The sequence below is a fragment of the Artemia sp. Qi Xiang Cuo genome, chromosome 8 (genome assembly GCF_049724085.1).
Source record: "Artemia sp. Qi Xiang Cuo chromosome 8, ASM4972408v1, whole genome shotgun sequence".
NCBI classification, from domain to species: Eukaryota; Metazoa; Arthropoda; class Branchiopoda; order Anostraca; family Artemiidae; genus Artemia; species Artemia sp. Qi Xiang Cuo.
In genome coordinates, this window is record NC_142801.1 from 56,157,366 (window position 1) to 56,176,404 (window position 19,039).

At 37.4% G+C, this 19,039-nt stretch overlaps 1 protein-coding gene across 2 annotated transcripts in view; it reads left to right on the forward strand.

The window, feature by feature from the left end:
• The first annotated feature begins 377 nt into the window (after positions 1-377).
• slmb (beta-transducin repeat containing E3 ubiquitin protein ligase slmb) overlaps positions 378-19,039 on the forward strand; it is a 149,865-nt gene continuing 131,203 nt past the window's right edge. For both annotated transcript variants that reach the window (XM_089093617.1, XM_089093618.1), the window contains exon 1: positions 378-531. In XM_089093617.1, the coding sequence (XP_088949743.1) occupies positions 487-531 (45 nt within the window). In that variant the 5' untranslated portion in view covers positions 378-486. The remainder of the gene's footprint in view (positions 532-19,039) is intronic.

A 19,039-nucleotide genomic window follows, 5' to 3' on the forward strand; every position in this document is an offset into this window, starting at 1 on the left:
AATTAAATTCAAGAAATATCTGTTATATTTCATCTCAAAATAAATTATAATTTCATGACAAAATTTATAATTAAACGTGAACCGATTTTTTCGGTAGAGAGCATACGGCGGACAATGGAACACAAGTAGCACTATTAGAACTTATTACCAAATTTCTGGTCCTCATAAATTTGATGATACGGTCTATGATCACACATATTACCAGTTTCTATTCTGTATAACTTTATATGCCACGAACCTACTCGTAGCATTAAAAAGAAAGTTCAGAAATCTCTCTAGGCACAATATTTTTAACCCACAATCCAAACCTTTGAGTGTCATCTATTTTGACTTAAATCCACAAAGAAGCCTTACATCGTATTCATCACTGTGGCTTCTCTGCTTGTTTCTGATAACTTGACTTTTAGCTAAAGAAAGTAGTGTTAGTTTTAGTGATTAATTAATTTTCGTGTAACTTCTGATATAACCTAGCATAAAAATTATATTATGATGGATATGCAACTTGTTTGTGAAGATATGACTGTTGTTGAGGTAGGTTCATTTGCAACCAGCCCATTAGAAAGCTTTGAGTAAACTGATTCTCTTTAGATTTCTGATAGAAATGCTTAGGCTATTATATTTGTAATCAGCATAAAAAAAGGCATCGAATGGTGCATTTACTTTAGTCCTAGGCTAACTCAAAAATATGATTTTGTAGAACTTTACCAGAATTTTTTCCCTTAACATGTTTCCTTTGCAATAGCTGCAGTTGTATGCTGATACTCAATTTGTTGCTAGCCAAGGCTATTTTGGGCCATAAGCTAGGCATAGGCCTAGTTGAGCCTGGCTAGTCAAATAAAGCTGCCTAGAGGAAATTGGCTGTGGCTGATCATATCTAAAGGAAAGGTGCTATAAAACAAATGTTGTAGCCTATGCCTCTTATTATTTTATGCTCTTTCCAAATATCATGGTTGCTTTTCTGACAATGGTACCCCTCTCCCTCCCCTCTTATGATTCTGTAGGCCTATATAACTTTAACATTATAGTTTTCCATTGTTTAGCAGGTGTGTTTTCCAAGCCTAGTCAAAGGAAAGTAGACTTGAACTGAAATCAAGGGTAATATAGGTCTAGCTGGTAAATTTTTGACAGTTCATATTATTGACCTACAAATAAAGTAAACATACCACTCAATATCTTTTATGCTCATTACAAATTTAATAATTATTATGGTTAAAAACAAATTTTACCCCCACCCCTATATATATTAATTCAGGATATATATTTACACATTAGGGGGATGGGGGTAAAGTTTATTTCTGGTGCAAATGAGAGGCAAGTTTAAACTTTACCCCAACCCCTCTAATGTGCAAATATATAGCCTACTTTGGATTGGTATATATAGGGGTGGGGGTTAAATTCATTTCTGAAAAAATGATTGTTATATTCATAATGAGCATAAAAAAGGCCTCAACTGGTATATTTACTTTGTTCATGAGTCAATAATATGAACTTCCAAAAATTTACCATATATCTTACTTTTTCCCAAAAACTAAGCTAAGTAGGACTATAGATAGACTTTGTGTTCTGTGCAATTTAAGAAGTAAAGGTTAGGACTTATTTTTTGTTTGTAAGGGTTTTGTACTTACAGTAAAGAACTATGCTCCTGTAACTGTAGGAAAATATCAGCAGTCAGTTCATTTTTGCAGGTTTTATTGGTATGTTTAGGCTACTTTTTGCTATCTTAGAAAGGGGTTATGTTAGGAAAATGAAACTTTCAGTAATGAATCCAGGGCCAAAAACATACTCTGGGAAGGCATTGCCCAGCTTCCATGTTAACCCCCTTCTGATTTCTAGAACCCTCTTCTGTTAGAAATTTGCCTATTTGACAGTTACCTGTTGAAATTTTGACAAAACAACATTCTACCTTAATTTTCTGCTATTGGTTTCTTTTTCTGTGGTTCTAGTTCTGAAAAATGCAATTTCTGTTGTTTGAATTGAGTTTATTTGACTTATTTGACTTTATTTGACTATATCAATGACTTACTTATTTTGACTTAATGCTCCTGCCGAGGGTTCAGCGTAGAGAACGATGAGACTAAGTACCTCCAGGTTGAACTGTTACGCGCCAGGCTTGCAGGTTCTTCCACCGGGATGTTGGCTTGTGTGAGGAAGGAATTGGCTGTGTCTTTACACCTAGTGGGTGGGTGTCTTCTGGATCGTTTACCTCCATTTAGGGTGGGGTCAAAGTCAAATGTAACCCGTGCTAGGGCGTCGCGTGGCAAGCAAAGGAGGTGGCCGTACCACCCAACAGTACGCTGGGCGAGCTGCGTTGAGAAAGGAGTTTGAGCTGTACGTGATAGGAGAGTCTGGTTGCTAACGAGGTCAGTCCAGTGAAGTCTTTCGATTCTTCGGAGATGTTTCGTCTGAGCGACATCGACGGCGCTGAGGATAGATTTGGCAGCTGGCCACGTCTCCAGTCCATACAGCAGGACGGGGCTGACTGACGCATTGTAGATGCACATTTTGGTAAATCGGCTTATGTTTGGCTTTCGCCAGATGCTGCTAAGCCTCCCAACAAGTGCTGAAGCCTTGGCAATTCGAGATGTAAGCTCTTTTGTGATCAAGCCATCATTCGACAGAATAGATCCCCGGTAAGTGAAGTCTTCAACCACATCTACTTGGTTGCTTCCGATGTTGACTTCCTTTACAGTAGAACGGGACGTGGGGGGCTCAAGGAGCATAACTTTGGTTTTCTGCCAGTTGATCTTCAGTCCAACTTTCGAGGCTTCTTCTGAGAGCACCTGGAGAGCTTTGGTCATCTTATTGATGGTGCTCGCAACTAGCGCTATGTCGTCGGCGAAGTCAGCATCAGAGAGTACCCGGTCTCCGAACTGAAGACTGAATTGAAGGCAATTCATTGTGCTGGCCATAACATGGTCTATGACGCAGTTGAAAAGCTCGGGAACGGCGGCACAACCTTGGCGGACGCCAGTCTTCACCGGGAATGTGGGACTGTGTCTTCCATTGACCTGCACGCAGCTTTCCGTATCCTCATACAGCTTTTCAAAGAGTGAGCAATATTTCTTGGGTAGACCCGTAGTTCTTAGTATCAGCCAAAGTGAACGGCGATCAACAGAATCGAAGGCAGCTTTAAAGTCCACGAATGCGATGTACGCTTTTTGGTGGAACTCTCGCGTCTTCTCGATCAACTGGCGCATAGTAAACATTTGCTCCGTCGTCGACCTGCCGGGCGTGAATCCGGCTTGCTGGACTCTTCTCTTTCTATGCAAAAAGGTGGAACACCTGTCCAGGAGTGACATGGCGAAGAGTTTACCAGGAACGGAGAAAAGCGTGATCCCACGATAGTTGGAGCAGATTTGACGGCTACCCTTACTTTTCCAGAGCAGCAATATGATGCCAGCACGCCAGTCATTCGGTATGCTTTCCGTCGTCCATACAGCTGAGAAGATTATCTGGAGCCACAGAATCATCGCTGCACCCCCTTACGTGAGGAGTTCTGCAGAAATACCACAGACGCCGGGGGCTCGATTATTATTTAACTGTTTTACAGCATTTTGGATCTCAAAGGTGGTAAACGGTTGCGATACAAGGTAGGAAGTAGCCTCGGGTGTGGTCATTGCTGCTTCAATCAGATCAGGGTCGGGATGAGCAACTGCCTCGGCATTCAGAAGTGTTGAGAAGTGACTGCTCCAGGCAGAGAGTTGGCCTGCATCGTCATCCGGCATGCTTCCGTCAGCAGAAAAAACACGACTCACGGTGGAAGTCTTCCCTTCCGTCAGCTCGCGGAGGTGTTTGTAGAGGGAGCAGGTGTCTCCTTTTCTTGAAGCATCTTCAAAATCCCTGGCTTTCTTGTCAACAACGGTCTTCCTGTCACTGTGCAGTAGGCTATTGTACAGGCCATTGAGTCGTCTGTACTCTGGCATATTCTTTGCTAAACGGGCCTTCCGGTGCAGCTTGATTACAGACAGAGTCTCCTGGGATATCCAGGGTTTATTCTTGTGTCTGCTGCAGCCAATGGTTCTGCCAGCAGAATCGAGTATATTATCTTTGAAAGACTTCCAGGCTACTTCAGGGTCGTCCAGAACTTGGAGGCAGCTCAACCGGTGAGAGATATCGAGAGCATACTTCTGTTGCATTTGAGATGTAGCCAGACTACTCAGATCAAGCTTGGGAGGCCGTCTTTCTTGTCCTTGTGCTCTCAGGCGTAGCCTGAGTGTGGCGACTACCATCCTATGGTCTGTGTTTCCAAGCTCGGCCGACCTATAAGTCCGGCAATTTGTTATCGACGAGCGCCAGCAACCCGAGATCATAACATAATCAATCATCTTCTTTGTCTGGCCGTCGTTACTATACCAAGTGTATTTGTGTATATCTCGTCTCTGAAAGAGCGTGTTTGAAATAACCAGATTATGCATAGTGCAGAGCTGGAGGAGTCTTTGTCCGTTGTCATTCAGTAAATCTGGAGTCACAGGGCCGAGAACACTTCTCCACACACCCTCACTGTCATTTACTGTCACTTTCAGGTCTCCCAGAAAAGTGTCGAAGTCGTGGGGTGGGACTCTAGACAGGGTTACTAAGAGCCCCACATAGAACTGATCCTTCACGTATGCAGGACTAAGAGTGGTAGGAGCATAGCTTACAATAATTTTCCACTTTCCATGCTTTTGGTGGAGCTGAGCCATCAGTATTGTATCTGAAATTTGTTTATAGCAGAGAAGGCCTCTCTTGGCTCTAGCGTTCAGCACGAGGCCTACACCATTTGTCTTGCTTTTTGGGTCACCAGACCAGATCAGGTGATATCCTTCACCAATATCCTCGGACTCTCTTCCGACAAGGCGGGTTTCCGTTAAGCCAGCCACAGCTATATTGAAGCGTTTTAGCTCATAAGCAAGCATTGATTTAGCTCCAGGAAAGTTGAGTGTGAGTACGTTCCAGCTGGCGAGGCGTATTCCACCCTCGTCAATGAGGTTCATTCGATGGTCTGAAATCGGTCCAGGGACATGCTGGGGTCGTGGAAGGTAAAGGGGGGGTAGGTCATCCGAGGCAGTATAATCGTTTTTCGTTGCGGTAAAATTTTCGGGTGGAGGGTTGCAGGCCCAACCGACCCTAGGCCCAAACCATATCAATGGTTTTTCCTAAATTTAGGAAATGTATTTACAGATCTTTGGAGCCTCATAAATTGGGATTGAGCAAAGTTGTAAAGTTGAAAACAGTCTGAATACCAAAAATATTTCACAACCCCTATGACTTCTCAAGGCCAGTACATAATTTGTACTCTACTGAAAAAATACTAATGATTGTACATTGCCAGTTTAATATATACATGCTGATATTTATTCCTTAAGTCTTAATAATTTTTGATTTATTAACATTAAAAAAGTAAAAAGATTAAAAAAATGTATTTTTTTTGTAAAATGCAAATTACGTACTGGCCTTGAGAAGGCATAGGGGTTGTCAGCCCTACTTATGTTAATTTCTCCTTGTTTTAAGTTTGACTCTTTTATTCATTGTAATGTCTGTTTGTTTTGGGTTTCATTTATTTATTGATGATGATTTGTGACAGTGTTGTGCTTGGTACATAATTTGATTTTAATTTTGTTTATTTTTGGTTTAACAGAGTTTTTGCTTTTCTTTGAAAAACTCATTTTGGGGAAAAGTTTTTTATATTAATCACTATAAAAATTGTTACTTGTTAAATTCCTTTTAAATGTTATAAACTATTGCTCACTCAACTCAACTCTATTTTTTCTTGTTTTTATACTTTGGGGGCAAAACATTATTCAGGAACTTTGGACTTTAACAAATATTAAGTATGAATAGTTTATCACTGGTTTGAATGAACTCTAGGAAAAAACAATTACTGCTGGATCTGTTGACATTTTCAAATGAAGGGTTGATGCTGAGTGGTCCTCAAGGGAGTGTAAACTTGACTGGGAAGCTACTGATCATCCAACTGCACTTGTTCACTAAACAACAATGAAAACGTCATTAATCATCAACTCTGGTGATGATTAAAAAAGGGGAAAAATCCTTAAATTGCTCCAAGCTGCAATTCTTCAAATAGCTTCAAAAGGAAAAAAAAATCCTTAGATTTCTCCAAGCTGCAATTTAAGGTAATGCAAAAACACTAAACTAGAGCAAGGCTTATTAGTATAGTTATTGTGTATAGACATTATTGTATATTTAAGCTGTTCTTCTGTACATTTAAGTTGTTCTTCTCATCACAAGCTGATCTATATTATGCATTATCAAACCCAGTTAAGGTCAGGTGTGAGGTGCACCAAATTGAACTTTTCCATTTTGTTCCAAAAAGATGCTATAATTGCCATCAATCTAATGGACATTTGGCAAAAGACTGTGGCAACACTGAGGTTTGTTCCCATTGTGCTCAAAGAGGTCATAGATCCTTGTGTGAATTGCCATGTCATAATGAACTTTGTTGCATCTCCTGTAAGTCGAGGGAGCACAATTGCTACTTGTATTGATGTCCTGAAAATTGTAAACTGATGCTAGAAAAGTGGTGCAGTAATAACTTCACTAACCATGGCTAGTTGTACTGATTTATCTGTTATATCTTGGAACATTAATGGTGGAGTGAGCCAAAAGCTCCCACTTATTGAAACCCTCGTCCAGAATAACAGACTGGTGTGTGCAAGAACATTTCCTTTCAGCAGTGACTTTCTTTTTTAAACTTACAGAATGCAGCATCAATTGCCATCTCAAGTGCAAATCTTGTGGACATCCAAGTGGTGGCCTTGCCATACTTTGTTGGTTTCAGGTTCAAACCATTTAACTCAGTGATTGTTTTATTGCAGCTGTCATCAGTGATTTTTCAATAATATTGATAGATATTGATGTTGCATTGTAAATTCAAAGCTTCTTATCCAACAGAACCCAGATTGTTGCTGTATATGATCAAAGAGGTGACCTCATCTATTCCACACCAGTTCACGTTAAGAGTGGTGTTCCCCAAGGGACCAAACTAGGCCCAACATTGTTTAACCTTTACATAAATGATGCTCCTGAGGTGGTCAAGAGTGGCTTGGTACTTTATTTATTTATTTATTATTTATTTATTAATACCAAGATACGGTAAGCTTTAACAAACTTGTCGCACAAAACAATTATAAAAAAGTCTATAACAATGTCAATGACTTAACAAAAACATACAGTAACTGAAAAACATTGGAAAAACAAAATTAATGAAACATACAATAACATACCAACTTAACTGATACACATTTGTTAATAATTGAAACCTACGAAAAAGTAAGCTTACAAAATAACTGTCACACTGTCACAAATCAGCTAATATAAACGTAAAAATAATCTCAAAATGGATTGTGATAGGACCCAGTATCCAAATCTGTAGAGGCTATACTACTTTTGAAAGACTTGACCGTGGTACCTGCAACTATTTCCGATTGAAGTGAAGTCTAAGTCTTCTACACTTAGCTATACAAAGAGTTTTGGCCTATTCTTTCCTGTGAACATAGTGGATAAATTTTGTGTTCGTGTGGACGGGTGCTACTTTATTCTGTAAAAGTGAAGAAGTGAATTGGGGTGGTATTATCAATATTCCTAACAATGCGGAATGTATTTATTACATTGGCTCTATCATGTCTCAACTGGAGAGAAGGCAACTGTAGTCTTTGCATTCTCTGGTGGTAAGGTAGATGACTCAGGTATGGTATGAGTTTGGTGGCCCAACGTTGCACTCCCTCAACCCTCTCTATATCTCTCTTATTAATGGGATACCATACTGATGAGCAATACTCAAGTACTGGACGTACAGTGGATACATAAAGTGAGATTAAACTTAGAAAAAGTGCGCCTTAGACGTAATAATTTGTAATTTGCCTTATGGGTGATGTCTGATACATGTTTATTAAATTTGAGACTTGAATCAAAACAAATCCCAAGGTCACAAACATATTCTGAACTTGAAATTAATTTACCAACAACAAAGTAATGGTAATGTTGAGGGAGTCTACGCAAATAGTGCACAGCATTCCACTTTGTTTCATTAATAAACATAGAGTTTGCAGTACACCACTGGCCAAGAGCAACCAAATCCTCTTGAAGTAAAGAAATCTCATGTTCACTCATGACTGGCCTGTAGATTTTTACATCCTCTGCAAACATTTTTATGGTCGAATTCCTAACAACGCCTGGTAAATCATTGATAAAAAGGCAGAAGAGTACTGGCCCAAGACAACTGCCTTGTGGAACTCCACTTATGAGAGAAATAGGTGATGATAAAGCATCACCTACTGCAACCTCTTGGGTTCTATTTGTAAGATAATCTGTTATCCATGCTTTAGTTTGTGGGCCTATACCATATAGTTGACATTTGTTTATCAGAAGTGGAATGGAAATTTTTTTCGAATGCTTTGGAAAAGTCAATATAAATACAATCAAACAAAATACCATTATCAGCCAGCAATTGAAAATCACAAATCACCTCAAGAAGTTGCGTGTTACAAGATCGTCGTTTACAGAAACCATGCTGAGCAGAATGCCATAAGTTATTTTCCTCAAAATGTGCTTGGATTCTACTCACCACAATTTTCTCCATTATACGGGAAAAGATTGATGTATTTGAAATTGGTCTGTAATTATTGAAATGGGACTTTGAACCATTCTTGTACAACGGCCTAATGATAGTCCTTTTCCAAGCTGAAGGACATATACCAGATGAGAGACAAAGATTAAAAAGATATGTGAGTGGTCCGGCAAGCACTGATGCAAGTTCATATAACATCACATTAGAAAATCCATCAATATCTGGTGTCATTCCTGGATCAAGATTTCGGAGTGTCAAATAAACCCGCTGGACTGTAAACTCTGAATCAACAAATTATTTAGTTAAATCTAGAGGAGTAAACTGAGTATGTGTTTTGGTATGTCTTTGAGCAAAAACTGAACCAAATACCTTATTGAAAAGTTGTTATTTTACAAAATCATCATCTATATGTAAAAAAGTTTAGGGATCTATAAAGGAAGTGGATGATGGGGATTGTGAAACTTGATTCCTTCTCACATATCTCCAAAATCTGACAATTTATGCTGACGATTCCAAACTCTTTGGTCCAGCAGCCTCAACAGGAAATTTCTCTTCTCTGCAACAAGATCTAAATAACCTATGTCTGTGGGCAACAACTTAGACGCTTGAGTTCAACTCATACAAATTCTAAGCCCTTCGTCTTGGTCCAAATAATCCCTGCCATAATTATCATATGATTGACTCTGTAGGTCACAATATGCCCATTCAGAGTGACGAGGAAGAGCATGAGCTTGGGGTATTAATTGATGATAAGCTTAAGTTTCATAGTTACTGTCAGAACCAAGCAGCTAAGGCAAACAAGGTCCTTGGTTTGATCAGTTGATCAGTAACAAGTCACCAACCAAGAGTTATCAAGAAGCTTTACACAGGCTTTGTTTGTCCCCATCTTGAGTTTGGTATGTTGGTTGCCAACCCCAACCCCAAGATGATGACCAGTGACACTATCAAGCCCATTTTTGATCACAATGAATATTCCAGAACACAAGGAAATTCCATAAAACTGTGTCAAAAATTTAGCAGAATGCACAAGAAGTTCAAATTCTTCACCAATTGCATTGTCCCATTGTGGAATTCACTTAGCAAATCTACTGTGTCAGCCAGATCAGTTTATAGCTTCAAGAATGGTGTTGACCATGGGTAGTGATGACAGTGATGAAGTATTGGCCCAGAGGCTAAATTTTTAACAATACAAAATCACTGCTTTTTTGGTGTGACCAAGTATTCTATTTATATATAAAGTTATACCAATGTGTTCAGAAAAGTCTTATCTATCATAAGAAATTGACTGGAAAATAAAATTTTTATCCATTGCCCGGATATAGGGTACTTCATTTGCCATAGTGTCCTGCCATCTATTACACTAGACTTTATTCTAACTATTCTAATTGGATTGATAGTATTGTGGACAGCTCTTTTCTTAAACAGATGATTCATAGTGCCATCATAATCATCATTGTTTACACAAACAACTAACAACAAAAAATATCAACAATTAGCCTATACTTAATAGCCTACCAAATTGAGTAAATAAACCAATTTGAGTAAATAAGAGAAGTATTTTTCTTTGTTTTGTTGGATATAGTTGATTTTTTTTTTAGAAGAGATCTTCTTTAAGGTAGTAGCCTAGCTTTGATAGGCCTAGCATATAGCCTGAACCTGTTTGGTTTGTTCCCTGATTAAGTTGAAAAAAGGATTATAATCCCAATTTATATGTTAAAGACATTTTCCGACATATTTTGTGATATTTTATAAGTATATTAACGTACAGTGATATTTAAAGTTGTCCTTCTAAGTGTTTTATTTGACTTATATGGACTTTGAAGTAAGTTAATTTTTTGCTTCATCAGTCAGTGATGACAATGATGCTATACAATGTGGTTGAAAATTAAGTGCAATTGAATAAATTTAATAAATTCTGCAGGCAGAACTTTTAAACACTGTGAAAAGTGACCAGTCTGTTCAGAAAAAATCAGTGAAAAAAAAGGATACATTAATACTGACCAAATAATGCCGCCAAAACAACCAACTCATAATATGGACGCAACACCTAGAGGGGGTTCAACAAGAATTCATATCAGCCCCAAAAAAGGATGTGATAAGTGTTTGGCGTGTGAGACAGATCTTGATGATGTCTCTTCTGCAATTCTCTGCGATGGATGTGAGAAGTGGATATGTATTGACTGTATGGATATGCCTGAGCCCGAATATGTATTGATCACAAAAATCTCTCAACGGGTCAAAGTTTGCATAAAATGTCCAATCTGTAAACACTCCGGTACGACTCCAAGCAGTTCTATCCTAAAAAAGGGAAAACTGCATGTTTCTTGCTCATCATATGAGCCCACAAAGTCTATTGTTTTTGTAAAGATTTTTGAGTTTTTGATTGTAGATGGGGTAAATGAGCATTGTAATATGCCCCCATTTCCATGCTTTACAAAGTTTATGTTCTATTCTTCAAGAAATGGAGGCATCAGGGAGTTTTTAGGTGCATATGATGTGACAAATACCTTCGGGTCACTTCTCCACTCTCAAGCAATGCTTGAATTATATAACTGGTGTTAGCCTGGATGTTATAGTGTCTCTTTACTACATGTATCACCATCTGAAAGTCCGGTTGAAACTTAGTGACTTGTTCATTGAAGAAGACCTCCCAGTTAATGTTGGTATAAATCAAGGAGCAATGACCTCCCCAACCATTTATAATAATGCTGCTCTCCCTGCTTGGGTTGATCTTGCTACTAGCTGCATATCTAAAGGTGTTGATACATCTGTACTTTATTATGCCGACGACCTGTTGAACCTGTGCCTTTCCATTACCAGTTTACAATGCAATTTTGATGAGCTTGCAACTCACTATGATAACACAGGTCTATCTATTAATGCTGCTAAGTCGCAAGTGCTATTTTTTTATTGCCCTGATTCTTTAGTTCCAGAAAGCGTTTGACTAGGTTTTTCAGATATTGTCCCTAAATCAGAGCTAGTTTACCTTGGTTAACTGATTGGGTCTTCCCTTAGGAATACAAGAAAGCTGAGAGAAAAATACATGCAGCATATGCTAGTATTGTTAATTTGCAAGTTAGCCTTTAATGTAAGTTACTGGCCAAGTTGTACAATAGTATTGTCCTTTTGCATATACTGTATCTAACACCTTTTTGGTGTGTTTTGACTGATGTTGACAAGCAATCTCTGCACAAATCTTGCTTTAAGTTTGCCAAGTACCTTCTACAAATCCTTAGATGGTATAGAAACAGTTATGTGGTTCAACATTTTGGTGTTATGGAGCCCCTCCTTGCAGGGGACTCACAGTTCAAATATTTATCAAACTGGCCATCTTCACACCCCTGTAAAATGACTATTTTGAGTTTGTTTTCAAGTTTTATGTTATGCGTTCATAGTTTGTTCTTTTTCTTTCTTATGTTTCTTTTATTTTCATAACGCTCCATTGCGTTTTGTTTTTTAACTGTATGAGGGGAAATAAATATTCATTCAATTATGTATAAAATGGTGGTGTGTCTTGTTTACAAATCCTTCTGTATCATTCTTTTATAGATGTAAGTTTTCTAAGTAGTTTGGTATTTTATCATTCTAACCTTGGCCGCCAGCAGGGGGGAGGGGCATGGCCCCCCTTGAAATTTGGGACTATAAAGTAATTATAAGGAAACCAAAGGAAAGAGAGCAGAATAGGAAAAAAAAACAATTAAAAAATGTGTCTTACCCCATTGTTGGCTGCCTGCCAATAGATTTTGACCCTTAATAAGGAATTATCTAGAAAAAAGTGGCATGGGAGGGGGCCTACTTACCCTCCAGTTTTTTTATCACTTTAAAAGGGTATTATAACTTCATTTCCATTAGAATGAGCCCTCTCCCGACGTTCTCAGCCCACTGGGTCAACACAATCACCCCTGGAAAAAACAACAACAAATAATCACACATTTTTACAGATATGAGCTTGAAATCTCTACAGTAGAGTTCCTTGATATGCTGAATTTGATGGTGCGATTTTCAATAAAATTCTATGACTTCAAGGGTGTCTTTTCTGCTTTTTTCAAAAATCGACAAATTTTCTCAGAATTGTAGCTTTTGATGGGTAAGACTAAACTTAATGAAATGTATATATTTGGAATCAGCATAATAAGCCAATTCTTTTGATATATCTATTGGTATCAAAATTCGTTTTTTAGAGTTTTGGTTACTATTGAGCCTTGTCACTCCGTACTTACAGTTTGTTACCACAAACTGTTGGATTACCCATAAAAATCCAAGCAGAGATCATTAAAATATTGATTGTTTTTTTCTGTGTTAACAAAAGTATTGTGTTCATAAAACTTTACAGTTTCACGAAGTTTAATGGAACAAATAGAAAAGGTTTTTCAACTAAAGTAAGGAGCAAGTTTAAAACTTAAAACAAATATTAATTACTCTGTATATAAGGGGGACTGCGCCTTCTCAACATTTTACTCATCAAACAAATGTTTTTTTGTCCTTTGAATTTTTTTTTTCCAATTGCAAATTATCTTAAAAAATTTGGAAAAAAGACAAACTTCACAGTAAAGAGCTAAGGAGGAGACAGCCCCCTTCATACAGAGAATAGTTTTTTTCAAACAGGTTTCAAATCTGTTCCTTGCTTTCAGATGAAAAGCTCTTTCTATTTAATTTCTGATTGTTTTCCAAATCATACCCAGGCCTAACCAAGATATAGTTTGAGGTACTGGTCCCTTAAATCCCTAGTTAATTGCTTTTAAAATGTGTAAATAAACAATTTTACATTGATTAGTACCGTCCTACATTTAAATTTGATAATTAAACTTCAATTTTGGATCAAATTTGAATATCTTAAGAAATTGGCAATGAATAGTAATTTTGGTGAAAAGTCCTTGTTAATATTACTACTAAAGAATTTTGGTTGGATGAAAAGGAGTATTATTGTTTGAATGGATCGAAATTCTGTGAGACTTTTGATCTTCTACATAACTGAAGCCATCACAACCTCTAATAGGATTTTCTTATCAATTATATGTATGTAATTAAATTACATATATAATTAAATATATATAATATAATATTATAATAAAATATATATAATATATATAATTAAATATATATATATAATTATATTACATATAATTAAATATATGTAAAACATTACATATATTTGTTTAAATACATTGAAGCACTTCATATAAATAGAAAAAGAAAAATAATACCATTTAAAATTGCTGAAAACTAAGTTCTTAGCAGTATTTGCTGCCCCAAAGAAATTTTCTGGTGGGGCTGATGATTACCTGCCTAGCCTTTTCCACCTCTGTGATGGTATGTCTTTCAACATTTATCTGAAGTCTCATGAAGAGTAAGCAGTTTGTCCATTAAAATGTACTTTTGTAGGAATCCCCCACCTAAACAATGACTCATCCCCTCCTCATTATAGCTGATGCACAATTACAGATCACCAAATATAGCCTAATTTTAGTACAAATAAAGTTAATCAACTTGGTTGAATCCAGTACTGCCACTGTGTGGTATTACTTTCTTTTGCAACTGGGAAGCCTAATATATAGTTATTCATACTTTTAAATCAATTAGCTTCTCAAGATTTTAAATTGATTACAAATAAATCCTCTTCAGGTTAAAGTTGTAGTTTGGTGCCCTAAACCATCTAAACTGTCACCCAACCACCACTGCTATTTTAGCGTCTGTCCCCCCTCCCTCCGGAAAATTTTCTGCCGGCGCCCTTGATTCTGACCCTAGTGATTTTTCTGTGTGGATATGTTTAATACTTACAGAGGAATCTATCATAGGCAGCACAGTAGCACTGCCTAAGTAAACAGCAATGTGGGCACAATGTATGGGCACTTTGTATAGAAGGAGTTGTTGTAGAAACTTTGGAAGGAGCTCATTTGATTGGAACTTGATAGTTCTAGTGTCCCTTTTAAGAGTCAAAAGTGATTGGAGGGTAACCAGCCCTCCTCCCATGCCCATTAATTTCCCAAGTACACCCAATCAAAATTTTGTTAAAAGGTCCAGAAACTATATCTCTGGTGATGTCAACCCTCTTCCCCTCACACAGCCTTCAGGGCAAGGGCTGCAAGATGTTCAATTCACCCTTTGTTATACATTATTTGTAAATGGAAAAGAGACCATGTTTGACCTCTAGCATTCAAAAAGGCCAATGACATTCAGGCAAAGCTTTCAGAGGATGTTAAGAGGAATGTGGAACTAAATCAAAACATGTTATGAACAGACAGGTTGTCAAAAGGGTGTAACTCAGGAATGACTGAGAGTATTAAGTTGGAACTTTCAGGGAGTGATGAAGAGGATGATGAGTTGAATTAAAGGCAACATTTGTACACTACTACTTATACAACTGCTACTACAACTACTGCTCCTGTAGCAAGTATAATCAAGGGTGAGGATATTGAGGTGAAAATTTCAGGGGATATTGAGAGGCCATTTGAACTAAATCAGAATGTTCTTAGGTGTATACATACTGTCAAAAAGGCATATCAGCAATATCTTAGGAACAGCTTACAGTATCAAGCTGGTACTAGGGACCTTGGTATTGTTTTTGATAGTCAATGGAGTTTTGATAAACAGGTATTAGTTGTGTTGCATAAAGCAAACTACAGTTTGCTTTGAATCAAAAGAATATTTAGAAGGTTTAACCTGCATAACTGTACCACACTGTATAAGACAATGACATGACCAATAGTTGAATACTGCATATCTGGTGGCATCCAACAAGAAAATCTGAATCACAGCTTATTGGAAAAGTGCAAAAACAGGCATCAAAATTTGATCCTTATTTGAAGTATTTGCCTTATGAGTGTAGGCTACAGTGTTTGGGCTTACCATCTCTGCAATTCAGGAGGGATAGATTAGACCTAGTTACTGCATTTTGAATTATTAAAGGTGTTGATAATTTATCTTTTAGTTATTTCTTTCAGTTTAGTCATTATTTACCCACACAGCAAAACTCATTAAAATTGTATCAGAAAGGGTTTTTTAGAAAGGTTAGACAAGGTTCTTTTGTAATCAGTATGTTAAATCATGGAACATGTTACTTGACCATGTCATCTTAAGAAATAATGTTACAGCTTTTAAAACAGCTTTGGTTGGAACTTCTTTTTATGAAGGGCAGTATATAGAGCCATAATATTTATGGCAGTTTTATGATTTGTTCTACTCAATGCCCCTAAAATGAGTTTCATGAATTTGTCTCTTTGTGTATTCTGGTGTATTTACTTATTCTTATAATGTGTTCAGTCTATGGAGTTTATTTGTTATTGTGGTACCAATCAATATCCAGGGGTCCCATTCTTGTTTGTTGTCATTTTGTAACAAAAGGGCATTTTTCAGGAATGTCCTAGGGTATTCAGTTAGAACTTTTTGGGAATGCTTTGGGAGAAGTTCAGTTGACCAAAAGGTAATATATGTGCATTAATGCTAATACTACTACTACTGTTACTCCATCTACTACTTCTGTTGCAACTACTACTAAGACTAATAATATTAAGATAAAAATTTCAGATGTGTTGAGGGGACTTCAATCTAAATTAAAACACAATGGGCATACAGGTTATCAAAGGGGCATATCAGGAATATAATAGCATCAGCTTATAGTATTAGGTTGAAACTTTCAGGGCTTGATGAGGGGGAATTTTAACTTTCCAAAAGGCAACATACTACTGCTAATAGTAGCAATTCTCCTACTAGCCCAGTAAAAATAGCAAAAAAAAAAGGCCCAATCTCAAACAAATTGCAACAAAAATGATTTTTACACCAAAAAATGCAGAAAAATCAGAGAATAACATACTAGAAGCCCACCAAAATCCACTCATGGGAAATCCGTCGCAGGGAACAAACGGGGGAACCAGGGGAAATTTCGCAAAATCCAGAAGTGTTCGGATTGATCCAAGTCAAGATGATTTCCGATGTAATTTTTAACGTAGAAGCCAAATCTTGCATCAGAATCTCGATTACTCTGTCCCCTGAACAGTTATGAGAGGGAAAAGCGGGGAAGAAGGGGAGATTTTGGTTTTCCAGGTCATTGCGATGTTAAGATGCGACCATCCTGCTAGCAGGATATAGGCCTGGCATCAACAAGTTAGCATTCGGCATGACACCTAGCGACGAGTTCTCTGGACTGACATCTAGTGTCTCTTAAGTGACTGAATTACCCAAAATGTAAGGTGCTGAATAATCAAAATAGTCAAGTTTTCTTGTGAATTATTGGTCATTTTGTTCTGAATCATCAAGAATGTTAGTTATTTTTTGTTTATCTTGTACCATTGAGAATTCTTTCGCTTTTAAGTGACTACTATACTCAGTTTCGTGACATTTTATCTCTATTTTTACCAACGCCATCTTGCGGCTCCTGGAACCGAATCTTAATGCTTGAAATGATCAATCCGTGGAAACTGTGTTAGTTACCTCACTGACAACAGTTCAATATGTTCGTTCAATTTGTGCTTCAATTTCAGTTTTCTACAAGAAGAGGACAAATCTTGTGAATTTCTTTGCTCCGTATATCCCTAATTATCCAACTAAAGAATTTTACAAACAGGGAGTGCTGACAACATCTTATCAGTCGTGTAAAGTGTTCAGTTTTGTGCTTGCGTCAGGGATTGGTTCGTTTAATTGGTTTTACCGTTTCTTGTCATATTTACACTAGTTGATATGATTATCCACTGTATATCTTTTTTAATTCACTGATGATTATTTGGGTTATTTTTTTTACAAGTTGCGGCTTGATGCACTGATGTTCATATTATTTGTGTTTGTTCAATATTTAGGAGCCTAAAAAAAAAGAAACATGTTGCATACCTACAGAGCAGTGTATAATTGAGTTTTTCTTTCTCGTTTTGTGCAATTAGCTCTAAGAGTTGATTTAGATCTATGGTCTAGCATTTGGCTACAAACCACATGTATAATTCCTGTATTTATATGAATTGCTTTTTTTGCTTATTGCTCCGTCTTTTCCTTTTTTGTATGACGGGTTTTCCAATAAATAATAATAATAAAGGAGATTCGCGGCTTCAGTCCTCTTTCCACATCAAGTTTTCTGTTACTGAATTAAGTTCTCTGTTATTCTAATATTATTCTAATATTCTAATTCAGTTATATTATAATATTATATTCTAATATTCTATTATTATATTCTAATTATATAAATATTCTAATTATATTAATTATATAATATTCTAATATTATATTCTAATATTCTAATGTTAATATTAATATTCTAATTAAGTTATTCATCAAGTTCTCTGCTACTGAATCTTTCGTATCTTAATTTCAGACGAGTATGGCTTCACAATGTGCAATCTGTCTTCAGAGCGAAGGAGATGATAACAGTCTCTCTATGCTTGGAAGCAAAGGTGCCGTCACAATTATTACTGCCAGTAAAGAAAAAGGTGATTCTGTCGAAGTTAACCCCGGTGACAAGGTTAATGCTCACTGCCGAAGAGACTTCAGTAACCAGAGAAGAATTTCTAGTCTTAAACGTTGCAATGAAAGTGACTCAGCAAGTAATCAAGAAAGTAACAGTAGATCCTTACGTTCTGCAAGTTCTTTATTCGCATTCGACAAAGACTGTCTGTTTCGTACCCTGTTACAGCTGATCTACGTCATCCAGGCAATTGGCCATCCCAGCCCGTTGGAACAGACACATTTCCAGCCCGTGTTAGACTTCTGTCTTTGCAAAGAATGGTCGACAAGCATTTGGGGAAGGATAAATACAGCTACTGCTGATCTCCACGCAGCTGATGCTATCTATCACACAGTTTGTTCAGTGAACTTCCGGAATGGAAAAAACTTGCCTCAGCGCTATTCGAAATTAAGTGGTGAACCTGAACTAAAGAAGTGTAAAAATGGCAGACCTTCCGACGAGGTTCGAAAAGAAGTGTTTTACAAAGCTGCGAACTTCTTTGTTGGTCTGGACGATGTACAGGTTACACTGACCGATATTTCGAAAAAATGGAGTTTTTAGCCGAAACGGATCTGAAGCCATACAGCAACGTATACCTGAAGAAAGTGCTAGTTGATTACTTCGGCGACATTGTGATCATTTGTGATGTTCCTGGGAAGCAAAGTATAGTGACGCTTAGGGAGTTGGCTGCAAGCATTCTTCGGGATTATTACCAATTGCCAAAAGACATAAATCTGGAGAAAGAAAAAGTCGAGATTGCGAAAGCTTTTGCAAGAATAGTGGAGAGCGAAATATAGACTGTGATATCGTCCAAAGAAGAATATGACCAAATACGCACCTTAGTTTTCTGCAGAGGACAATCTCGAGTTCCTTGTTCCATCCCTACGGCTTTTCATGTCCATTTTGATCAAACACAACAACGCCAAACTTGTGGTCAGTGCAATAGGGCAGGCAATAATGCAAAACACCAGACCTCGAAGCATTATTGCACCAATGCAGCTGGGGTTGTCTGAGTCTATGCATCATCGGTTCAGTTCACACGACGTTGT